The sequence below is a fragment of the Poecilia reticulata genome, linkage group LG6 (assembly GCF_000633615.1).
Source record: "Poecilia reticulata strain Guanapo linkage group LG6, Guppy_female_1.0+MT, whole genome shotgun sequence".
NCBI lineage: Eukaryota > Metazoa > Chordata > Actinopteri > Cyprinodontiformes > Poeciliidae > Poecilia > Poecilia reticulata.
Genome location: NC_024336.1, coordinates 24,562,636 through 24,584,446, shown reverse-complemented (window position 1 = coordinate 24,584,446; position 21,811 = coordinate 24,562,636). Strand labels below are relative to the sequence as shown.

Here is a 21,811-nt window from a genome sequence, read left to right as displayed (position 1 = left end):
GGTAAGTTTATTTTTGCATTCAGACTGGCTAAATGTCATCTCTCACAGTCTTCCAGGATTAAGTCAACCAAATATATTTACTGTAAACAAGTCCTGTGGAATGAAATTCAATTGAAATGTGGTGTTGAACATCCAGTGATGCCCCTGGAGGAGAGGAGAGGATGAGACCCGATAATGGCCTCATTAGCAGTCTGTCAGTACCCATTCTATGCACAAGCTCTCTGTGCAGCTGATCCACGTTAACTCTTCCTACTCTGGACTCAGAACAGCAGATCTGTTGTCAGCGCGCTTTGTCCCGTCTGTGACCTCTGACCCCCACAGGATATGCAGCCTTTCATACCTGCATATTTTCCTGTTAAAGTATCAGCGATCCGAGCGTTTTATTCCACAGCAGATCCACCTGGGCGTTTGAAACGGTGCTGACCAGCCTGCAGCGGAGGTCGAATTAACAAGCTCAAACAGGCGCTCCATGAAAACAACACAGATCAATTTAATATAGATGCCAAGGAGCGGAGGGCATAATATCAGAACTATAACACCACCGGCCCACACCGCACAATCATAAACCAATTTAGGGCCATTTCAGGCAATTTCCTGGAGGCTTCCACTTGTGGGAAGACTTCAATAAATCACACAGACAACAAAGAAAATATCTGTTTCTATGAAAACAGAGGACACTCCTGGGTTATTTCCATGGGTCCAAAAGAGGGCTTAATTTACGGACCACTTTAAGTGCAGAACTGCGGAGGTTTAAAAGCAGTCCACACAACCTCAGCTGTGCCAATGTTTTATGGTATGTGTAGCTACAGGAGACGCCATTAACTCGTTATGACTAATGGGTTTTACATGGAGCAGTGCAATTTATCTCATGTAAAAATGTAGCAGAAGTGTAAGCATTACACCTTTTTAACAGTTTTCATGGTTACACTCAGATCAGATGACTAATAGCTATATAAGCTTCCCCTCATCTTTTATATGCACAGCAGCCCCAGGGCCGGTTCAGAATCACACTTTTTCTCTCCCTGTCACTAAATGCACAGACACACAATATTTGCACAATATTTATAGAATAGCAGGGTCAGAAGAAGGCATATGAAAGCATATCATTTCTAAACAGGTTAGGCGTACACCTGTCAGCTGTCATGTAATCAGAATCAACAACACTGTGTATATCGATGGTTGACAAGGCTGTAGCCTTTTCTTTCACCGCCACAGTTATTTATAGAGCTGAATTTAAATAATTCTCACAGCCCTCCAGTATTTCAAATTCAATTCCATCAATGTATATTCTTTACCTAGAAAAAGAAAAACAAAACAAAAAGAAAATACCAGAACTTTGTCGCTACTGCTATAAAGTCATGACTTTTCTTCACCGCAACTCTTAGGATCATTTAAGGCAGAACCTTCACCTTTGCTTCGTGTCACTTGATCCCTTGAAGATGGAAACATCTGAATAAAAAGCTTTAAAAACTAGATCAGGGAGCTGAAATGAAAGTGAAGTGGGGTTCTGTCAAAAGTTCTAAGCAGGTAAAATTCTAATTCACATTCAAGTCACATGTTAAAACATACCTTTCCAGAACAGCTTTTAATGTCTTTTTTAATGTTCTATGTTAGGTTTTCTCCCTTTATTGTTGTGTTTGACGTACTTAGTGTTCTGTTTGTAATTTTACTTGATTCATGCAAAATGTCTGAGTTTATAGAAAACTCAAATAATGCGTATTGTTACGATTAAAGTCATTACTACAAGTTCAATTTAGCTCGTTCCTGAGAGAAAGGCTAGTCTAAGTGAAACACAATACCAAAGTGGATTTGTCCTGTTATAGAAAAAACTCCAGTCTTAAGATCATAGTCACCAATGAGATACTATTTTATCTTATTGAGTTTGCATTAGTTAATTACTTTCAAAGATACAGATGATTACTGGATGGAAGAAGGACGTAGTGCGGCAACAATCATCTTCCTGTGTGAAAGGTGAAGCATTATTGTTCAGAGTAATTAACCAATAGAAAAGTAAGGCAGGGTAAAAATCTATCAAATTGTGTATACTTACATCACTATGCTTGTATCAAATATTGTTTTTCTTATTGCACAGACATCACTGGGCTACAAAAACACTGACATATTACCTGCTTACAATTTATTTACAGAACCTCAATGAATAAATCTTTGACTATCCATTTAGTTCTTTGGCCACACGTTTGTTTCTTGGCACTTCTTAAATATTTCTCATATCCAGTTAGTAAAAAAAAAAAAAAAAAAGCCATGCAGAGAAGGAACTGGAACCAGCCAGTTTATTTGTATGGCTTATCAGATGTAAAGGCAGTTGTAAAGAGTGCTCATTGCCACCGCTTGAGTGTTATCGCAGATGTCACTGAGCAATTTTTCAATAGATCAATAGAAATCAGATTTGACAATGAATTGCGGCACGTATCTTTTGTGTAAGGCTGCCCTTGGGGACAGAAAGGGAAAAAGAAACAGGCGGTTAGCGAGAGGGAGAGAGAAGGAGTGAAAGGGAACGAGGAGGGGAGATTATCGCAGGCATGGCAGCCTGTGTGAGAGGCTTAGCTTGGCTAGGCAGGGAGGTGGAACCCTGTGAATTCTAATGAACTGGCAAGACCCCCCCCCCTCCTCTTCATCCCTCCCCCCAATGCCCAAAAAAAAAAAACCCATCCCCATCTTCATCGCAGGAGGATGATAGCAGAGAAGGAGGAGGTGATTAGGGAGGAGCGGCTCCTCTATGGCAAACCAAACAGAGCAGGTCATTTCCCTGTGATAATTATGGCTATAACCAGGCATGAGGGATTGATAATGGACCTGCTTATTCTTCATGTTCTGCGAAGGCAACCACTGTGCCTGTCGGGGCGGGGGAGCATTATGATGTGTCTTTTTTACTGTTAGAGGGGTGACTCTGGTAAGAGTTGCAATGGCTGCTGAAAAGGGCAGCAGGGGAACTTGGCCTTTGAGGGAGAAGTTAACGAATGAACTTCATTATTGAGGAGCATACCAGGGAGACCCCCTGGTGTTTGTGATGTATTACCCGGCATCAAACATGTGCACTCCCCCAACATCACTGCCGTTGCACGACATCGGCTCTTGGGGGAGGTACGCGTGTAAACTAAAATAGTTTAACCTTCTGGCTTAAGGCTAGAAGAAAAGAAGACAACAGAGAAGCATGCATATCTGCATCAGAGAAGTTGGTTTCATTTAGAAATATATATATATATATATTCTGCTTTCAGGCTGGGTAGTTTTACCATTATTCTGGTTCCAAAAACATCTAAGTGAGTAATGAGGCAATGCCTTTTCTGTGACTGCATGGTGAAAACTGTCTTTGCCTAAACTAACACATATTTAACATTCTCTATGTGATTTTAGGGTAAAGCAGGTGGTCTAGAGAGACAATCTTCATCAACATAATCATTTATTAGCTCCATTCAAGCATGAAAGTAACTTTTCCTAAGTTCTAAAAAGAAAAAGAAAAAAAAAAGAAGTGACACACAGGAGGGACAAATGTTTTCTTTAAGATTGAGGGAGTTCCTCAGGCTATAAATGTGATGTGCGCCACTTAGCCTCTCCACACCTTCCCTGCCTCTACTGGGTCCAGGATGGAGTTTCTCTGCGGTGGACGACGCGACACGAAGGATCTCTTTACCGAGCCTGTTCTCAACACTTTTACTCTTGACTTATGAGGATGCCATGGGTGCAGGGGAGTGATTCATCACCGGATGTGTTCCTCTTGCACCCTCACACATTAGTAATGTGGTCCGCTGAGGAGGAGTCCTGTCATCAGTCTGTACCTGGACCCTCCGAACAAGGTAGGTCAACAGGAGGCAGCAGCGGCTGGCCCACTTTTAGTCTTTCACAGCACCTTTAAGTTTCCAGCAGCTCTGCCACAGCTGGGCCTGACGGGCATGATCAGACCAGCTTGGTCAAGGGGAGACGCTGTGGTAGCAGAGTGCTTCCTTTGCATTATCTGTAGACTCACACACACACACCTGGTTGGAGCCAACTTGACAAAAGGTAAACATGTTGGAGAAATATTAACCTATCTTCTACTTATTCATAGTCCATCGTGAAAGTAAGTAATATAACATAGAATAAAACAGACTGTAGCACATAGACTTTCATTTTTAAATTTAATTGACATAATCTGTTTTCTTTTTTTTTTTTTAACAGGTCACTTCAAAAGGCTTTGAAGGACCAGATTCACAACAAACTTATTCATGTAGGCGGTGGCCCTGGATTTCAGCACAAGAGTGTATAACCTTGTAATTGTTTGGTAGCTGAAGGTCTGACATAAACACACAAATGTTTCTGTGTTATATGAGACTAAACACAAGGTTTAATCAATGTTGATAAATTTAGTTTTTAGCCTTAGAAATTAGAAATCTAAAAAAGGGCTATATGGTGGTTGAGTTGTTAGCACTGTTAGCACTTTTTATCGGGTCCTTGGTTGGAACCCAGGTCGTGTTTTCTGTGTGTTTGCAAAATAAAATATATTCATATATTATATTTCTATGACAACCTTTAAAAGAACATTTTTGTCTCAGAGGGACACAGGTGCTGCACAAACTGAAGTGACCACAAATGCTTAGACGTTATTTTTGTCCACAGCATAAGTTTAATTTATTTTTTGTGAATTTACTGTAAGATTGACTTTTTTCCACCGTGTGGTCAGCTGAACTCAGTATAGCTTTGTGACAGAGAGTTACAACCACTCAGGCATTCAACACCTGTATCGCAATGACTATGAAGCGTACAGTCTTGTGTTGATTTAAAATCCATTGCGAAGAAAGAGCGTTCGCTTTTCAGACTGATTATTAAGCATTTTTAAAGACTGACTGATGACTGAACATAAATATCATCTGATGTAGCCTTAACTTTGCCAAGAGTTCCCAGGCTTATCTGTTTAAAACTGCCAAAGCATGTTTCATCACAAGTCTCTATACCACAGCTCTCCTGTAATAGAGGCGCAACAACGTAAAGCATGGTTGTCTATTCTTTCACCAACATACAGAGCCAATGTAAGTCAGCAATAAGCCTGTGACCTTAGCATTGTGGGTAATGCATGTTTAAATACCCACCTCAGTATTCATGTTTGTCATTTTACTTGTGAAGATTAGGTGTAAAAAGGCTATTTGAAACCAAAACACAGGATTAAGGGATAATGCTGCTCTGTGTCTTGTGAGTCGACCTTGATTCTGTAATCCAGCACAATGCTGGAGAACAGCATACTTCTCGCTCTTGTACATTCAATACTCTCACTGTTGAACAGCTCATTCTGATGTAATTGCGCCTGCATAATGGCAGCATGCTGAAAGAGAAAGTAATCAAAATTAAGGAGAGCTTCCTTGTAAAATCTTTGGAACAGTGGCAGAGTAAGGATACGGTTTGGACAAATAAGAAGATAATTGGCAGCAGGGCTTTAAGAGTGATCAGAAAATAATAGGGTATAATCTCGTAAGTAAAAAAAAAAATAAAAAAATTGAAACGTGATAGCGAAACTGAAAGAGCCAACTCTGCAGTCATCCGCAGCATTATTTAAGTTTGCAATAATTAACCAGATTGGACACCAATTAGATACGTATAGCATTAAATACTCCATTAAGCATAGCATCACCAGAACCCATAACAAACAGCATACATGTTTTTCTTTCTTCTCCATGAATGCAGCGTTCCTTGACTCCACATCTCCCCACCTGTTTTTCCTGTCTTTTCTTTCTTTCTTCCTTCCTTGTACAGCGCCGCACAGACACAGTAAAATGAAAATATGCCTTTGATGTCTGGGATCTTATAATGCTGAGCAGTAGAAATCCGCATGCCTGTTATCTGAAGAATCTTAATGATGACGGCTAACTTCACAATGGGTTAACCGCGTCTCTCTGTTCTCATGCTGCACACCCACAGAAACGCAAATTAATAGCAAGGTGGGGGAAAAAAAAAAGTAAAAAAAAAAAAAAAGCACAGCATTCTTCTAATAAAGCAGATTCAACAAAATAGGCACAATGCGATCAGCACAAATGTCAATGTGTAAAATCAACAAAAGGATTTGTGAGCACATCTGCACTCCTCTTTGTAGGCGCAACTTCTTTTTCTACTTTAGTTTCTGAGCAGAATTATGCTATTTGTCAGAAAGAGATGATCCGCAGTTCAAATGATCTAACAAAAGAGCAGTTTCCTTTTTTTCTGTTCTTTTATTTTACCCAGGGCACTTTAGTAGTTGTCATTAATCTGAAAATTATGCTTGTCAAGCAACAAATTTCAATAATTTTTTTTAAAATATACTTTATTTATTCAGCAGCATTAAAGGAAAAGTATATTTTTATTTTTTCTACCCTCTATGAAAGAGAGAAAATTATGAATTGCAACCCATTTATAATGAACTATGTTGAATGTATTGAAGCAAAACCATTTTATAGAATTCTTAGCTACTTAAATAAGTAAGCGCAGGAATTTCTATATGTATTATATTTTTTAATAATTTTGAAAAATGAATTCAGACACTCAAACCACTAAGCGAAACAAACACATTATATAAGTCAGCAATTTTCAAGCCTTTATTTTTGTTAAGCTGATCTTCTTTCAGATAATTAAAAACTGACATTTAAGATTAAAATATTATGACAGACAAAACAAAAAAAAATTTAAAATAGAAACATGCCCTTAATGTACCCATTGAGAACTCTGCATACTTAATAAATTGGTACAGATTTGAGACTGAGCCCCAGATTTGCATCTGTCACACCAGTGAAATTCTACAAAAGTGAGGGTGATACATAGACTTTATATTTGTAAAAAAAAAAAAAGAAAAAAAAAAATCAAGAATCATTTCTTTTCCACATACTTCAAAATGATGTGCGCTATTGTGTTGACAAATCACTTAAAGATGCAAACAATACCTTGGGTTTTGTGGCTGCAATGGTTCAAAGTTTATAGAAGGTCATTGGCATTAATAGGCAACGTACATGTCTTTATTATTATGGTGCTATGAATAATTCAGAGTCGCCTCATGATTGTACACTCTGCACCTTCCTCATCTGGTCGGGATCCTCTCTGACTTCTGCCTGTGTCGCCCAGCACAAATCAAAGCTTTCATTATGTGGTGAAACCTCTTGCCCTGTGTTGAATGTTTGCACGCCGAGGGAAAGTGAAGAGGCATCAAAGAAATGGTAAGAGACAAATAATGTCTGTGAAAGCTGGATGATCCAGTGCAGTGGACAGCACTGAACTAACAGTGGGCACAAGTCATTTCTTCCTTAGCAGACGTCAACGTTTCACCGTACTGCTCACTCTCCTTTACCGGAGACGTCCAGCAAAAGAGAAATCGGCCACAGCAGATGGGGCCACTTCCCCGTCTGAGCATTGTATCCTTGTCACATGTCACTTACTCTTGTTCCTGGTCAGACGACACTTCAAAGACAGGGTCTTCGGTTGTGCCAGACACAAAAGGGAAAGACTGAGGGGAAAAAAGCTGATGAGGTCTCTCTTTGCTCCAGCTCGAAATTCTCTGAAAGACTCAGCACCGAGAGGAGAACCAGATTAAGAACCAACAAAAGCAGAGAAGCCTGAGCCCACAGAAACCTGTCCTGAACCCCTATGGCTCCTTTTCCAGCACCCTAGGCCTCTTGTACGTGATAAAAAGAAAAGCCTTTGGCCACAGAAACCTATGCAGAGAAAGCGCATGTACAAAGGCCATTTCTAATTTCATGAAATGACAGACATAATTCTTTCAGCAAAAGATGAGGACTTGCCACACTGAGTTGGAGAGGAAAAGACATGGCAGTCCAGGAAAAAAATGGAGAAAAATTATGCTGGCCTGGTTTACGACAAATAGATAACTCTATTGATTTCCCTTTTACAGTGACTGTCCATTCCTCACTGCTGTGATTGCACTGACCTATTTAAAGGGGAAAAAAAGGCATTATTATAGATTAAACCAAAATGTCCAAAAAGAAAACCCTTCCTCTGTAGAACAAACAAGTCAAGTAAAATGAAACATAACATACAGAAAGAGAGCGAGGAGGAAGGTTTTGTCAATTTAAGCTCTCAATGTTGCTGTGAGAAAAGAGGAAACAAGCAGTTCCAGAACCATGCTGAGAACCAAATAACTTTCCCCAGACTGGGAGGTTATGCTTGATGCAGTCATTATCATTGTCACTCTCAACAAAGGGGAAAACATTTAAATGGTTATGGTATTACTCAAGTAGAATCAACATAATGGCAATTCTGCAATTTTAAAATGTTTATGACAGCAGAATACAGCAAATTAAGAAAAAAAAATCAGATGTAGCGAATGTTCTGTGTAACACTACAGCACAGTTGAGTGTTGTATGTTTTGTGCTGATGATTCCTTTGTGTCTGCGTGTGCTGCCGCTGTGCCCGCGCGTCCCACTCCACCGTGTCTGCGCCGCGCGTCTCGCTCGAGTATCTCGCTCTGCGCGGCTCAGGGGACTCTGGCTGGCTGATCTTCATTATCAGCCCTAGCTTAACAATGTTCTGGATGCACTTCCCACATGAGTGCAACTAACAAATCCCCAAAGAGCTGAATCAAGGCAACAATGTGATGAAATACCTTCAAACAACGACCGAGCCTGGAACACGGAGCTATGCAGAGACAACTCGCACTGCCCCTCGGGCGATTCCACAGGAGTGCGCCTGTTGCCAAGCAAAATTACACAGCAACTGGGACGTATTATTCTCCTCAATTGGCAATGTACAGCACCATTAAGGACCATAAATCTCATGTTTGATTAACTGGAAAATCACAGATGTCGTTCAACAGTTTCATTCAAAACAACCAGATAATGTGTGTAATGTCATTTTTAAGAGCCTGTGACATGTGGAAGTTCATCATCTTAATATGAAGGTCTTCATTAACACACTATACTTTGTTAAAGTATTCATGCCCACTAAACTTTTCTGATTCTGTGTGAATCAGAGCAAAGTAGAACAGAAAGGATACCTTGTTTTCAAATATAAAAATCTAAAGTGTATCACCCCTTTGCTCTAATAGCCCTAAAAACAGCCAGTGAAACTAACATAGCTGTTAGTTGTGAACTCCAGCAACATGGCCTTCATGCAAGAGCGGCAAGAAGAAAGTCGGTCCCAGTTTGAAGCGTCTTTCAAGTCTTGTAGGGAACACAGGAAACGTCTAGAAGAAAACACTCTGGTAAGAGACTAAAGCTGAACTTTTCAATGATAAACAAATTCCTGTATGCGATAGAAAACAACAAATCACCCTGAAAATACAACAGCCACCATGGAGCATGCTGGATATGGGTATAGGGTACTGTATACTAATGCACTACACGGATTGTGTTTGTAGAACATTATGAAAATCATGTACCAGTTTCCTAACACAATAAAAATATGCACTTCCACTATGTAAAAAACAATGTAAAAAACCCCCAAAAACATCATACCGAGATGCATGAGAAAGAGAAAGCTTTGATTCCACAAAAGTTGTTCAGACAATTCTTATATACTCTTGAGAGAGAATATCTCCTTTCACTGTAAAATTTGCGCTCTGTACCTTTGCAGACATGGCACAACTACAGAAAACAAACAAGCAAGAAACAAGCATCACACTAAGTTTTGGTAAAAAAAACAACAAAACAAAAAAAAATAAAACCTTAGTATCCGCTATAGGGGTGAAGAAGTTGCTTCAAACAGGCAAACACTGTCACTGTGACTTGTAAACACAAACTCTAACTTGGATTAATGAGACATTTTCAAAAACGTCTCTGATGTTTCAAGCTAATGTTGTGTAATGACAAAAAGTCAAAAGGAGAAAATTAATTCAACTGAACCAAACCATGAAGTGCATAGTACAAACTCAGACTTTTCGACTTTAATTTCGCCCCATTGAGTACAGTAACTTTTCTGTAACTCCAAATGCTCTCTATTCCTTAAGCAGCACAGAAAAATCTAATTAATCTGTGTCTTTGAAAAACAAAAGAGTTTGACTGTACTACAAGTATGGGAGTGCACGTCACAGACGAGAGAAACTCAATACACGCTGAAAGCAAATAAATGATGCTGCAGGAAAAGGGCCATGTTTCTCAATCAGTGCAATGTCTGTTACCTCAATGGAGATAAATTTTGCAAAGGGTGGAAAGAAATTGGGGCTGTCTAAAAATGCATCTTTAAAGTGAGGAGAGAGGAAACCTCATCTGTCTGGACTCCTCCTTCGTCCCCCAGTTACATTTGTACTGCTGCCTCCCTCTGGCCAACTCGAATGTCAGTTTCATCCCAAACATACACCACTTATCTTAAATTAAGTGGCAAATAATGAAAACAGCTGCAAGAGATTGTGAAATAAAATATAATAAAAAGAGACATTAACGGTAATGAAGCTTTTTGCTGGTTACATTATTCTGAAATTATTTTAACTAACAAAACAACTTTCTTGAACTGGAGACCTTTAAGGAGATGAGCTGTGCTGTTGCACAATTTAGCTTTACAGTAAACTATTTTATTTTTCTTGTTCTTTGACATATTTCTGCAGCTTTTCAAACGATAAATATGTAGAGATTTTCTAACAAATTGACTGGTGACTGCAGCTATATGATCCTGAGATTAGCCAGTCTTAACAGTTTGTGCTGACAACAACACAAACTGTTGTGTTGTTGTCAGGATGCAGAAACTGTAGGGATGAATCTGGAAGTGAGCTATTTGCAGTATCAGAGGGGCTTAGACAGAGGAAGCACATATATATCTACTATAGGAAAGTATTTTAGCAACACATGGAGGCATGTCTGCTAATTTACCTTTCACTTTGAGTTCATCTCATATATTCTCACATTCAATTAGATTTTATTTTAACAATATTTGGGCTTGGAACCACATAAGATCAGTTTTTTTAACCTTCATGTTTGGGATGTAACTAAACAAATTTGAAAAATATCATAAAAGAAAAGAAAAATCTCATGTTCTATATTAATACTCTGGGGTAGAAGTTTTGAATATTTAGGTATTAGTGGCCTACAAAGAATTAAAAAAGAGAATAAAAAAAAAATGTGACCAAATTCTGTACAGTCCATCTCTAAAAATATGAATCTCCCCGTTTCTGTATTTTCCTTCAAATCGTCAACAATCAGCGTAATGTACATATGCAGCAGCAGGATGGTGAGAGGGTTAGTTAATCAGATGATCTGCTCTGCTCGACACAGAGCATCCTGGCTACATGTCACATAACACGTACTTGTGTGCGTGTAGGGGTGTGTGTGTGCATGTGCGTGCATGTGTGTGTGTGCGCGTGTGCATTGGCTAGTTTTCTGCAATTCGAGCTGTGAGACAGAGTCCCAGACTGCTGATGGGAGATTAGAGGTGAGACGTCTAATCTCAGTGTAATCAGGCGCTGCATCTGAGCCTTCGCTCCACACCAACAGGTCCAAACAGAAACTCATCTCACAGAAAACATGGCCCTGATGAGGTAGAAGATGGTTATGGGGAGTATCTGGTGTCTACCATCAAAGTCAGAGAAAAAAAAAAAAAAAGACCAGCAGGTAAAATTAAATTATTTTTTGCTCTCGTGTCTTCTAGGCTCTGGCTGTTTTGACAGAAACGAGTCCATATAACAGAGCATGTGGTAAAACTGCCAAGGACATGCTCAGGAAAACCACAGCTGACTTCTTGATGAGAATTAAAGCCCGGTGGTTGAAAAAAAAGGAAAAAAAAAGCGTTGAAGATGGCTTTTTCCTTTTCAGGAAGGGAAAAATGAAAGATGGGCAGACAAATAAGGAGAAAATAGTGTCTCAAGTAATACCAAGACAACTAATATAAAAAGACTACACAAAAAGTGGACATTATTACAGCCACTGGAGCAAAAATAAGTATCTGTTTTCATCTAGGACACTTCACCTTCTGATGGCTCAATGATTAGTGAATTTGGGTAGATGGAGGAGAGGGAAGGAGAGGAGAAGAGGCTGCCAGCGAACAGCTGCCCCTGTAATTTATATTGATGAGGGGACTGGCATGGCGGGGAGCTTCCAGCAGTTTGATCACTCAGGCAGAGTGGAGAGTCAGCGAGACACGACCCATCCCTGTGGTTTAGGTTGGACTGGGGAGACCTCTTAAAAACACACACACACACACACACACACACACACACACACACACACACACACCCACACACACACACACACCCACAGAAACCCGTACTTTCATATAGTGGCTTGCGAGAGAGTTCGTACTCTGTGAACTTTTTCACATTTTTTCATGTTACACACTCAAAGTTTGATCTATTTTAATGGGATTTTAGACCAACGTGGAGTAGCACATAATTGCAGTGAAATGAACTATGTTTCGTTTTTCGAACTTTTTCGCAAATAATAATCTGAAAACTATGGCATGTCTTCGTATTCAGAATAGTCTACTCTGATGCCCCAATATAAATCGGTTGCCTTCCTCCCGAAGGCAACCGATTGCCTTCGGGAGGAGCAATGTGCAACTGCAAATCTACTGCGACGAGGCAGTCAGCCTATAGTGGACAGCTGAGAAAGAAGAACATTAATTAAAAGGGTAGCCAAGGGGCCCATGGTAATGCCTGTCAATGTTGAGAGTACAACTTCAAAACATGCATTCACAAATCTAATCTTTCTGGAAGAGTACAAAGAACAAAGCTGCGAGAAGTCCAGTTCACATTGTACTGCGAGGTGCAAGGTTGTCCATTGTGACAAAAGTCCAAGACATACAGTTAGAGGTGCATACGTGCACAAGTTGCTTAGTAACCACTTTCAATTCATAGCTACGGTTTGTCTGTCAAATAAAATCCCAACAATGTGAATTCTAGTTTCTGGATGTAATTGTAAAAAAATAAATAAATAAAAAGAAGTCAAGGGTAATGAATCCTTTTGCAAGATGCTGCATAAACACAAGCAAGCAAGACAGCCAAGCTCAAATTTCGAGTGTCAGCGTCATCCAGTAAATCAAGTAACCCAATGTTTTCCCTCCAAGAACAGAAATAGATCCACTAACTGGCTATAACCATGCAGGGCAGAGACATCTCCCTCATTATTACTCCGCCAGCCATATAATCACCAGGCTCTTCCTTTACAACCTCAATGACCATTAGCTGGCCCTTGAACTTCTTCTTCTGAGCACACAGCCCTGATGAGGCACTACAGCAGCTTCCTGTCTGTGAGGCAGAGCAATCAACTACTTGTTAAGGGGATTTACTTTGATTTCCTCACACAGTTGAGATTTGAATATTTCTAACTGAAATGAGACGATAAAGTCCAGTTTCAGCCGAGGGCTTTTAAACTCAACACTCCTAAATCATGCTCTTTGATTTGGGTCCCTCTTTTTTTCCCCATCCGCGTAGAGGTGCTTAGAGTAGAACTAATTAAGTTGGTGGGACGAGGGAACTGTGGGTTAAAATGTGTGTTCCTCTCGACATTAAAGATATTCTGACCCAAACACACATTCGCACGTAAAAAAAAAAAAAAAAAAATTATGGTAGTGCCTCCGGACAAGCAAATAGCTTAACACATGATCATCCTGTTATTTTGACGGCGCTGTCTGAGCAAGGTAGAGCTGTCTAGCTTGAAGACCATATCCTTTGCCCCGCTGTCTGATGTAACGCAGAGCTGGGGTGTTTTACGCTCACAGTCTAAAACACTCCGACCGCTCTTACAAAAAGCCCCTCTGGCTTCCCCCTCTCCACAAGTTTCATCAGAGTGATCAGAGCAAAAGAATAGCCTTCAGGGCTGGTTTCTTCCATTCACACAGAGGGATATGAACGCACACATAAGCCTTTCAGCTGCATACACAGACACACTACAGATCAGCCCCCCACTCCCTCCAAAAAAAGTATTTTTACATGCGTTTTCAATTGCACTTCACACATGTCAAAATACAGTGCAAATCTCCTGGAGATTATTGATTCCTGCAGGTTTGGCTGCTCATCAATTCTTAACGTGCAGAGCGAAATTGAAAAGCTGAGCTCCACAGTATTACAGTGGAGCTCGCAGAAGCCTTGCATGTTAGATTAGAGACACGTGTCAACGCCTGTCCCGATATCTTTCAATTTTTTTGCCGATATGATCTGTATTGAAGAACACAGAATACTGGTAGTTACTGCAGCCTCAGAGGTTACAAACCACCACACAACACCACATCCTTGTTGTTCAGCTGCAAGGCCTTGCAGAAAACAAAGAGATGCTTCACCACACTGTCTGCTTCAAATGTGCATGATTGTCTAGCAAGTCACAAGACTGCGCAGCATTTTAATTTCCTCTCTGGGGTTATCAGACTCTTTACAGTACGGAACAGGAGAGATACAAAGGGGTGAGAGCGGATTGGATGTGAGCATGGAACTGTTCTGTGTCAGGGAAAAATGACAAAATGAGGAGCTGTGAAACAAATGTGACTTTATCACCTGTCTATATGAGAAACAAACTTTTTTTTTCCCATTTAATGAGTTTCGTATAAAGCTATATTCCTACAACTCAAAACTTTACTTAAAAATTCTGAGTTGTTAGGGGAAAACAACTCAAAATTGTTATCTCTAACTAAGAAATGATTGGGATCGTACTTACAAGTGTGTGTCTTCTTTGTTACCGAGATACCTGCAAAGATAAAACAACAACACATTAAAACCGACAGCCATCAATACAAAAATCACACCAATGTGATTTTAAGTGACACTGAGTTATTTAAAAAAAAAAAAAAAAAATTGTATCATTACAACCAGAAATGTAAATCGTATTTCATTTGCATTTTATTTGAGTGATCAACACAAAGTGGAGTAAAATTGTTTGAAAAAAGAAAAACACTTATGCTTGTCAAAATGTCCCTTTGATAAGCAAAATAACATTTATATAAAACAAAGTTGTAGAAGGTGAACTTTTACGCCAGTCTCTCGTCTTTTTCAGCTTATCCAATGATTTCCCTGCATTTAACTACACTCACCTCCCCATCAAGTCCCATCAACTTTCTTGTTCCTTCTAAAAATAAAGCAGCATGATGCTGCCACTACTGTGTTTCACATCGAGGGTGACTCACTGAGGAAGAAGTGCTGAGTTAGTGTTCTGCAAGCAGAGCAAAATGTTCTGTTTTCTGACCAAAACCCCCTTCAACCACATGTCGACTGCGTGACTTTTCGAAGTTTGCGGCAAGCTTCTCTTCACCTCTCTTCTATAAAGGCCTGATTTGCAGAGTGCCTGACTAATAGTTGTCCTGTTTATTCCACCTGAGCTGCACTTCTCTACAGCTCCTCCACAGTTACCTCAGATGTCTTTGCTGCTCCTGTTATTAATGATACAATTTTACCCACGATCTGTCTTTTGTGTTTCCTGGTTTCATGATGCTATTCTCAAAAAAACAAAAATAAAAACAGTAGGAATTATATAAAGCATATAATAATAATATTTGGGTGACATCTGAAAGCAATGGTGGCACTGTATTTTATTTAGCGGCACTGAAGTAAAGAAGACTGAACAAAATATATAGAACACTTTCCAGACTTTAATTTAAAAAATATATATATTTAAAATAACACAGTATTTTCCTTCTACATCACCTAGCCAGTGCATTTTATAGGTCTATCACGTAGCCCAAACAAATGCATTTTAGTTTTCTGCTGTAACCTGACCAAATGGAAAAATATTCAAGTGGAACAAATATTTCTGCATGTATATTGGCTGGTTTCTCTCTTAGAGTTTTGCTACATCAAAAAATGTCAGAAGATGGTTACGCCTTTATGTTCTGCAGGCAGAAAAGGACATTTAAATATAAATAATAAACAACATTTGGAATACTAATGTGCTGAGTACTGATTGGGTCTAAACAAATGAGTAATCATGAGGCCCTAAGGGGATGTAGGCAAGTTGACCTCTGTGTCAGTAAATCCTCCAATCTAAGCAGGTTACATAGGAAATAAAGGAAATAGGAAATATCAGTTTTTTTTCTTAAAGCCAGGTAACTTGATAGTAAATATCTGTTATTGTTACACCATGTAGAATTAAGAAAAATTAACTATACATATATACATATATTTGCAATGTCTTTGGGGGATGGGGTCAACCCATTGAGCAGCTACTTTGAATTTCACTGTGGCTCCTCCTGTCTGAAACATCGGTCTAACGCCCCAGGAGCCTGGCACAGACAAACGCGGAGCCAGCCGAGGTCCCCCGCGGCTCCGTTGCACGCTCATGCTACGCAGGACAGAGAGCACACTAATAGATCCCACTTGTCATGCGGAAGCAATGGCTAATTTTTCTACAGCTTGCATTTGAAACTCGGGGGACGGCAAGTTGACATGATTCAATAACTCGCAGAAGAAGAAGGAGGAAAACAAAATAAAAAATAAAAAAAACTGCCTGGCCGGAGATAACAACACTTCAAACATGTTGGAGGAGGGAACGAGTCAAAGAGCAACGAGGGGGAAAACAAATAAGCCCTTCAGTCTTTTATAGACATACACAAACCTACAAATGATATCAACTCCACTGAGCAGAAAGAAGGGGGGTAATGGTGGGGGTGGGCATTCACCTAGGGGCTGGCAGTCTGTGATGTAGCTCCAGCATTGTTCTTGTGCTCAGGGCAAACAGCTACAGCTTGGTTTAACTGTGGCTTTATGCAAGGAAAAAGTAAACTGAAATGTTGCTTTAAAACAACACTTTAGTCAAATAATATGGAAGTTAGTTTAATCTGATGTTGAATTAAAAACAAGCAGCATCGAGGTGCAGCACAACAAGACAAGGGGGAAAAAAAAAAAATCTGTAACGGTTTCTGTTTCGAGGTAAAAACATTTTCTTAGACCACAGCTGGTGTGCTCAGTGGAAACTGAGTTACACAGAAATAGGCTGACTTTTCCTGGATTTTTGTCAGACCTCTTGCAAACTCAAGAAAAAAAAAAAAAAACCAGCATCCTCAGTTTTAAAAAGAAGCATCATCTTTTTCAAATGTAAATAATGTGCGAAAGCTGCAAAACAGTGCGACACGCTCTTTCATTGTCTAATGAGAAATCTCACAGCTGCTAACATATCTTTGTTTTGTCGAATGTTTTCATCGTAGAGGAAACGAACAGCAGTTGTGTGAGGGCGTGTACAGTGCAAATGTTGTTGCCCATCATTAGCCACACAGACCACACTCTCACACACTGCTACCTGTCAGACGGTGACTCATTCTTCAGTTATATGCTTGGGTTTCACTACAACAAAAGATGCAGGTTTGTCTGTGTAAATAAACTCATGTCCACAAAGGTATTCAATGTGGCTTATTTGCTTACTCCCTGTAAAGGAACTTTAATACAATGTTACAATTAGTAAGCCCTTAGAGTGCAACAGCAGACTATATAGTATGCATGGTAACAAAAGGGTCAATTGCCTACATATTTAGGAGAAAAGATGGTAGAAAATATGAAGAAAAATATGCAAACACGAACAAGTGCATAAAAGTAGTAAACACACTTAATATCATTGCTTTTATTCAGCTTTTTATTAACTCTGCTGCAAGAATTAATACTGTGAAAATGCTGCATTTTTAATAGTGAGCTGCTTATTAGACACTGAATTACTAATTCCAACATTGTTACATTTCTTCAATTTTAGAGGAGTCTAATTGAAAATGTACACATATTGCAGATTAATTTTGATATCCATCCATCCATCCATCCATCCATCCATCCATCCATCCATCCATCCATCCATCCATCCATCCATCCATACTGGTGCCCATCTCCAGCTAACGTTCCGGGCGAGAGGCGGGGTCACCCTGGACAGGTCGCCAGTCTGTCGCAGGGCAACGCAGATATATTTGATATATAAATATTAATTAAATTAAATAGACCTCTAAATAGCAGCTTATGTACCCGCATATAAAATATATCCCGACTGACTGGGATGTGTACGTTGTTACTCCCTTTGATCTCAGGAATATTTAATGCTGTTGGCTCCAGATGGCCAAAAACTGGGAAACTGGAAAAAAATACTTTTGTCCATTCTGCTAATCTTACATTGATTAGAAGAAGTTTTACAGGAAAATGATAGAGCTGATTATGACATGTAGTTTATGTGGTTTCCGTTTCATTTACTTATTTTTAGAAATCCGGTGGTACATTTTGGGTCAAATATTATTTATGAGGCTGTCTTTATTTTCACTTTGCGGTTTAATTGTGTAACTTTGTCCATTGTGGTTTAATGATATGTAATAATCTTTACTTCATATTTCTTATAGATTTTGTGGCATTAGTGTTAATTCAGAAAGACATGCAGCAAAGTTCCTGAGGTCTGTGTGCACACTTTCCTTTCTATAAAAAAAAAAGGTTTTTGTACACTGCTTTCATACATATTTTGTTGAAAAAAACATTTTAGGAATCGGTGTTCAAGTTAGAAAATAAAGAAAAATATTTATCAGCTACTCGCTTTGCAAATACCACGATATATTTTTGTGCTGGAAGCCATATTAGTACTATAGCTATTTTTATGGTTTACTTTGCATCCTTCAGTGTTTGTCTCTCTTTTTATTAAACCTTTGAATGTAAATTAAAGACATTAAGTGTATCAGTGTGTCAAATAAAAGTATTGTTTTAGGAGAATCTCTGGCCTTGCACAGCTTTAGTCATACCCATAATTTTTTAGATTTTAATTCAATTCAAATTCAAGTCCAAAACGACTTGATTGATCCCAAAGGTAAATTAAATGCAGTTGTAGCTCATTTGATTAAAGATTTATTAAAAAAAACGGTGATGGCTATGGGAAAGATTTTCTTTATCAGTATTATAACAAACTTGAAGAAGCCTTCGACTGAACAAATGTTCAGCTCAATATCATTGTCACAAACCGTTGCACGATAGGTACTGGAACATTTTAGAATGATGTCTGACACACGCATAATAGAACAGACTGATTTAAAAAAAAAAACATCTCAGTTTTCAGAATATAGCATGTGCCTAAATATTTTGCACACAGGTTTATAGTACCTTCTTTTCTGAGACTTTCAAAATACGTGAAGCTGAGGAATACATAATTAGCTTTTACAACAATAGTTCTTGTTGTAACTATTGTTGCAAGTAGAACCATAGTTTTACAACTATGTTGCGAGGAGGCAGTAATGCAGTTCTGCACCAAATCTCATGTAGCCTGTTGCCATGCAGGTTTGAAGGAGTAGGAGGGGTGGTAAGAAGGCCCGCTTCACCCTCTATGTGTCATTTAGATTTCCGTGATTGGAGGTGGCAAGGAGAGGAGGCCACAAAAGCCAATGAATGAGTCAGGCGGTGAGAAAGAAGAAGTCTGCTCTGGGCACTGACATTGGCGACGCCTGCCAACTCGTGTCTTCTCTGCTGGATGGCAGGTTCAGAGGTCATTCTGGAGGTGAAGCTCTCCTTGGCTGACAAACAAGCTGCCATAAACATGTTTATATCTTGAGGAATGCCTCTTGTAAATATGCGTTCATCCTGGGCAGTAATAGTGTAGCAAGTTAAAAGACAAACCTGCATTCAGTCTTTATGAAGTTGAAGCTGAATACTAAACTCTACATTAACATTTCGTCACAGTGGAGGGAGGGCCAGTTGTCACTGCACGGCCTTTGATCATTTATATTCCCTCTTGCATGTGTAAACAATTCAGCAAGTGTTCTCATGAGACATGAAGGGAGAGAAGTACTATGCAGGCAACTGGAGGTTAACCTCTACCACATCCAGCTGCAGGGGGGGCACACATCCTGTAAACATGCCATTTAGACTGGAGGAGAGTCAGAGTGAGGTTTGGCAGCCACACTGCTGCAGCCGGCTGTGAAGCGCAATGCCATCGCAGACGCCTCAAAGTGACAGCGCTGTAATGAAGTCTGAGGCCCACGGCAGGCTGTACGTCATAATTTCAGGTTCCTTAAAGCCTGACAGGGAATGATTATCATGGATGGTTATTGTCACCCTGCCTCCCTGGTAGACGATGCGTGCTCTGGGGTTGTTGCACCGTGACATTCAAAGTTACAGTCTCCTTCATATAATGGAGCTGTCCTCTCAGCGCGCTAATGGGAGCGATCCATTTAACCTGTGCCAGAAACACACAGACGAGGAAGTTCCTAATGCGAGGCCTCTCCCGTGGGGACGTCACACTCCCCCCCTGGCTGCTCCCTTCCTGCTGCTTGATTCATTGACTGGCGCTCCTCACTTATCCTCATTCACTGTTCAGTCTGGGGAGACATGGAAGGCTTGCTTCACGCCGCCTGCTCCACATGCCATCACTGCACGCCCACCGCACACAAGGACATAACCAGACCCAATTCAGGGAAGAACCAGTGTGGTTCCAGTGAGGGACCAGCTACCCACCCACTCAAGTTACGGGTCACTTACGCAGGCCTTGGGAATGCTAACTGTACATATGCGCCACGGTTAATTGGTTAATAAGGCCTCTCAGATTAGAAATAGAAAATTCAGACAGTAACAAATGATTTTCTATCCCCAACTGAAGGTTGTTAGAAGAAATGCACTTATCAGGCTTTACCTGGCAAAATACGTTTTTCTCGGGTTTTTTTTAGGTCTGAGCTGCAAAATCAAATTTTCACTGATTCTAGGGTTTCTTTTTCAAAGGATTATAAAAGCTAAAAAAAAAAAACTCAAGTTAATTTCAGCAGTGTATTGAACCAATTGTAGAACAAAGATGGTGGGAATTATTGGCTTTAATGCATCCTATTATAGAGCAGCACAGGTGTCCGTCTTTGTAAAGGCAAGGCCCTGCTTTTTCATTTTTTGCAAATTCAGTCAATAATGGGAAGACCAGTTATTCAAACAGCCAATATTGCAGTAAATATGCTAATGTCTGCTTTATTTCTAATGGTCATGAAGAAATCTGGAAAGAATTATTTTCACCATAGCTTTGTTTTGTTGATATATCTAGTCTTTGAATATTGTTTTCAGAAAGTTTATGATATTTTCGTGTTTTATCACACCTAATTTAAATTAATGGTTTGTAAGTATTCTGTTGCAGAATTTGGTGACCCACTGAGGAGCTGCTGATTTCAGGTGTGTTTTGTGCAAGAAAAATGTAAAACCAATGTCCCTAGTGGACTTACTTTATGTTTAAAAATGATCAAACTCTACCTATGTAGGCTGGATACAGGTTAATGTGTCACCCCTTTGCTATCTGTCCTAACTGTCCCTAATAGAGAAACTTTGGGAAATGAACAAAATCGCTAATTAAATTGTCCCAATTTCTGTGGAGTGCCACGGAGACCATAACTAGAAATACAGGAAACTTTTATAACAAAACTATTCCCACCAGAAACATACACTGCAGAAATTCTAATTCAAACCAACCAAAAGTTTATGGTCTGCTTGGCAACACAAACTTCCTATTCAGTGAGATAATCAAAACATAACTGTTTTAATCTATTGATGAGTTTATGTATGCTGCTTATGGGTTCTTACATGGTCCATAATGACCATGTGAGATGTCCTGTTTTTTGTGCCTGTCCTGCACATCCTGACATATTCAAGTTATCTGTTGACAGTCTCTCTCTCTCTCTCTCTCTCTCTCTCTCTCTCTCTCTCTCTCTCGCACCCTAAACAAGTTGCAGGCATGTGTCAAAATGCTATAGAAAATTCAATTTTCTTTAATGATGGGACTTAAGGCTCTTTGAAGGAATCAAAACCTTCAGGAAATGCTGACTTCTAAGACCCATTCAAAAAGAAACCAAAAATAAGCCATTTTCTCAATTTGGAGGAACCTGGTATGTGTGGATGGAATTCACAAAAAAAAAGCTACATTCAGATGCAAAGTAGAAGCACTTACACCCTGGACAGGTCGCCAGTCTGTCGCAGTATTTTCAAAAATATATTTTCAAAATAGGATTTTGAAAATAATAAGTG

At 39.6% G+C, this 21,811-nt stretch overlaps 1 protein-coding gene across 1 annotated transcript in view; it reads right to left on the bottom strand.

Annotated features, from left to right (window-relative positions):
- Positions 1–21,811, bottom strand: part of roraa (RAR-related orphan receptor A, paralog a) — a 210,819-nt gene that overhangs the window by 59,875 nt on the left and 129,133 nt on the right. The window contains exon 2 of the mRNA XM_008412275.2: positions 14,541–14,570. Within this exon, the coding sequence (XP_008410497.1) occupies positions 14,541–14,570 (30 nt within the window). The remainder of the gene's footprint in view (positions 1–14,540; positions 14,571–21,811) is intronic.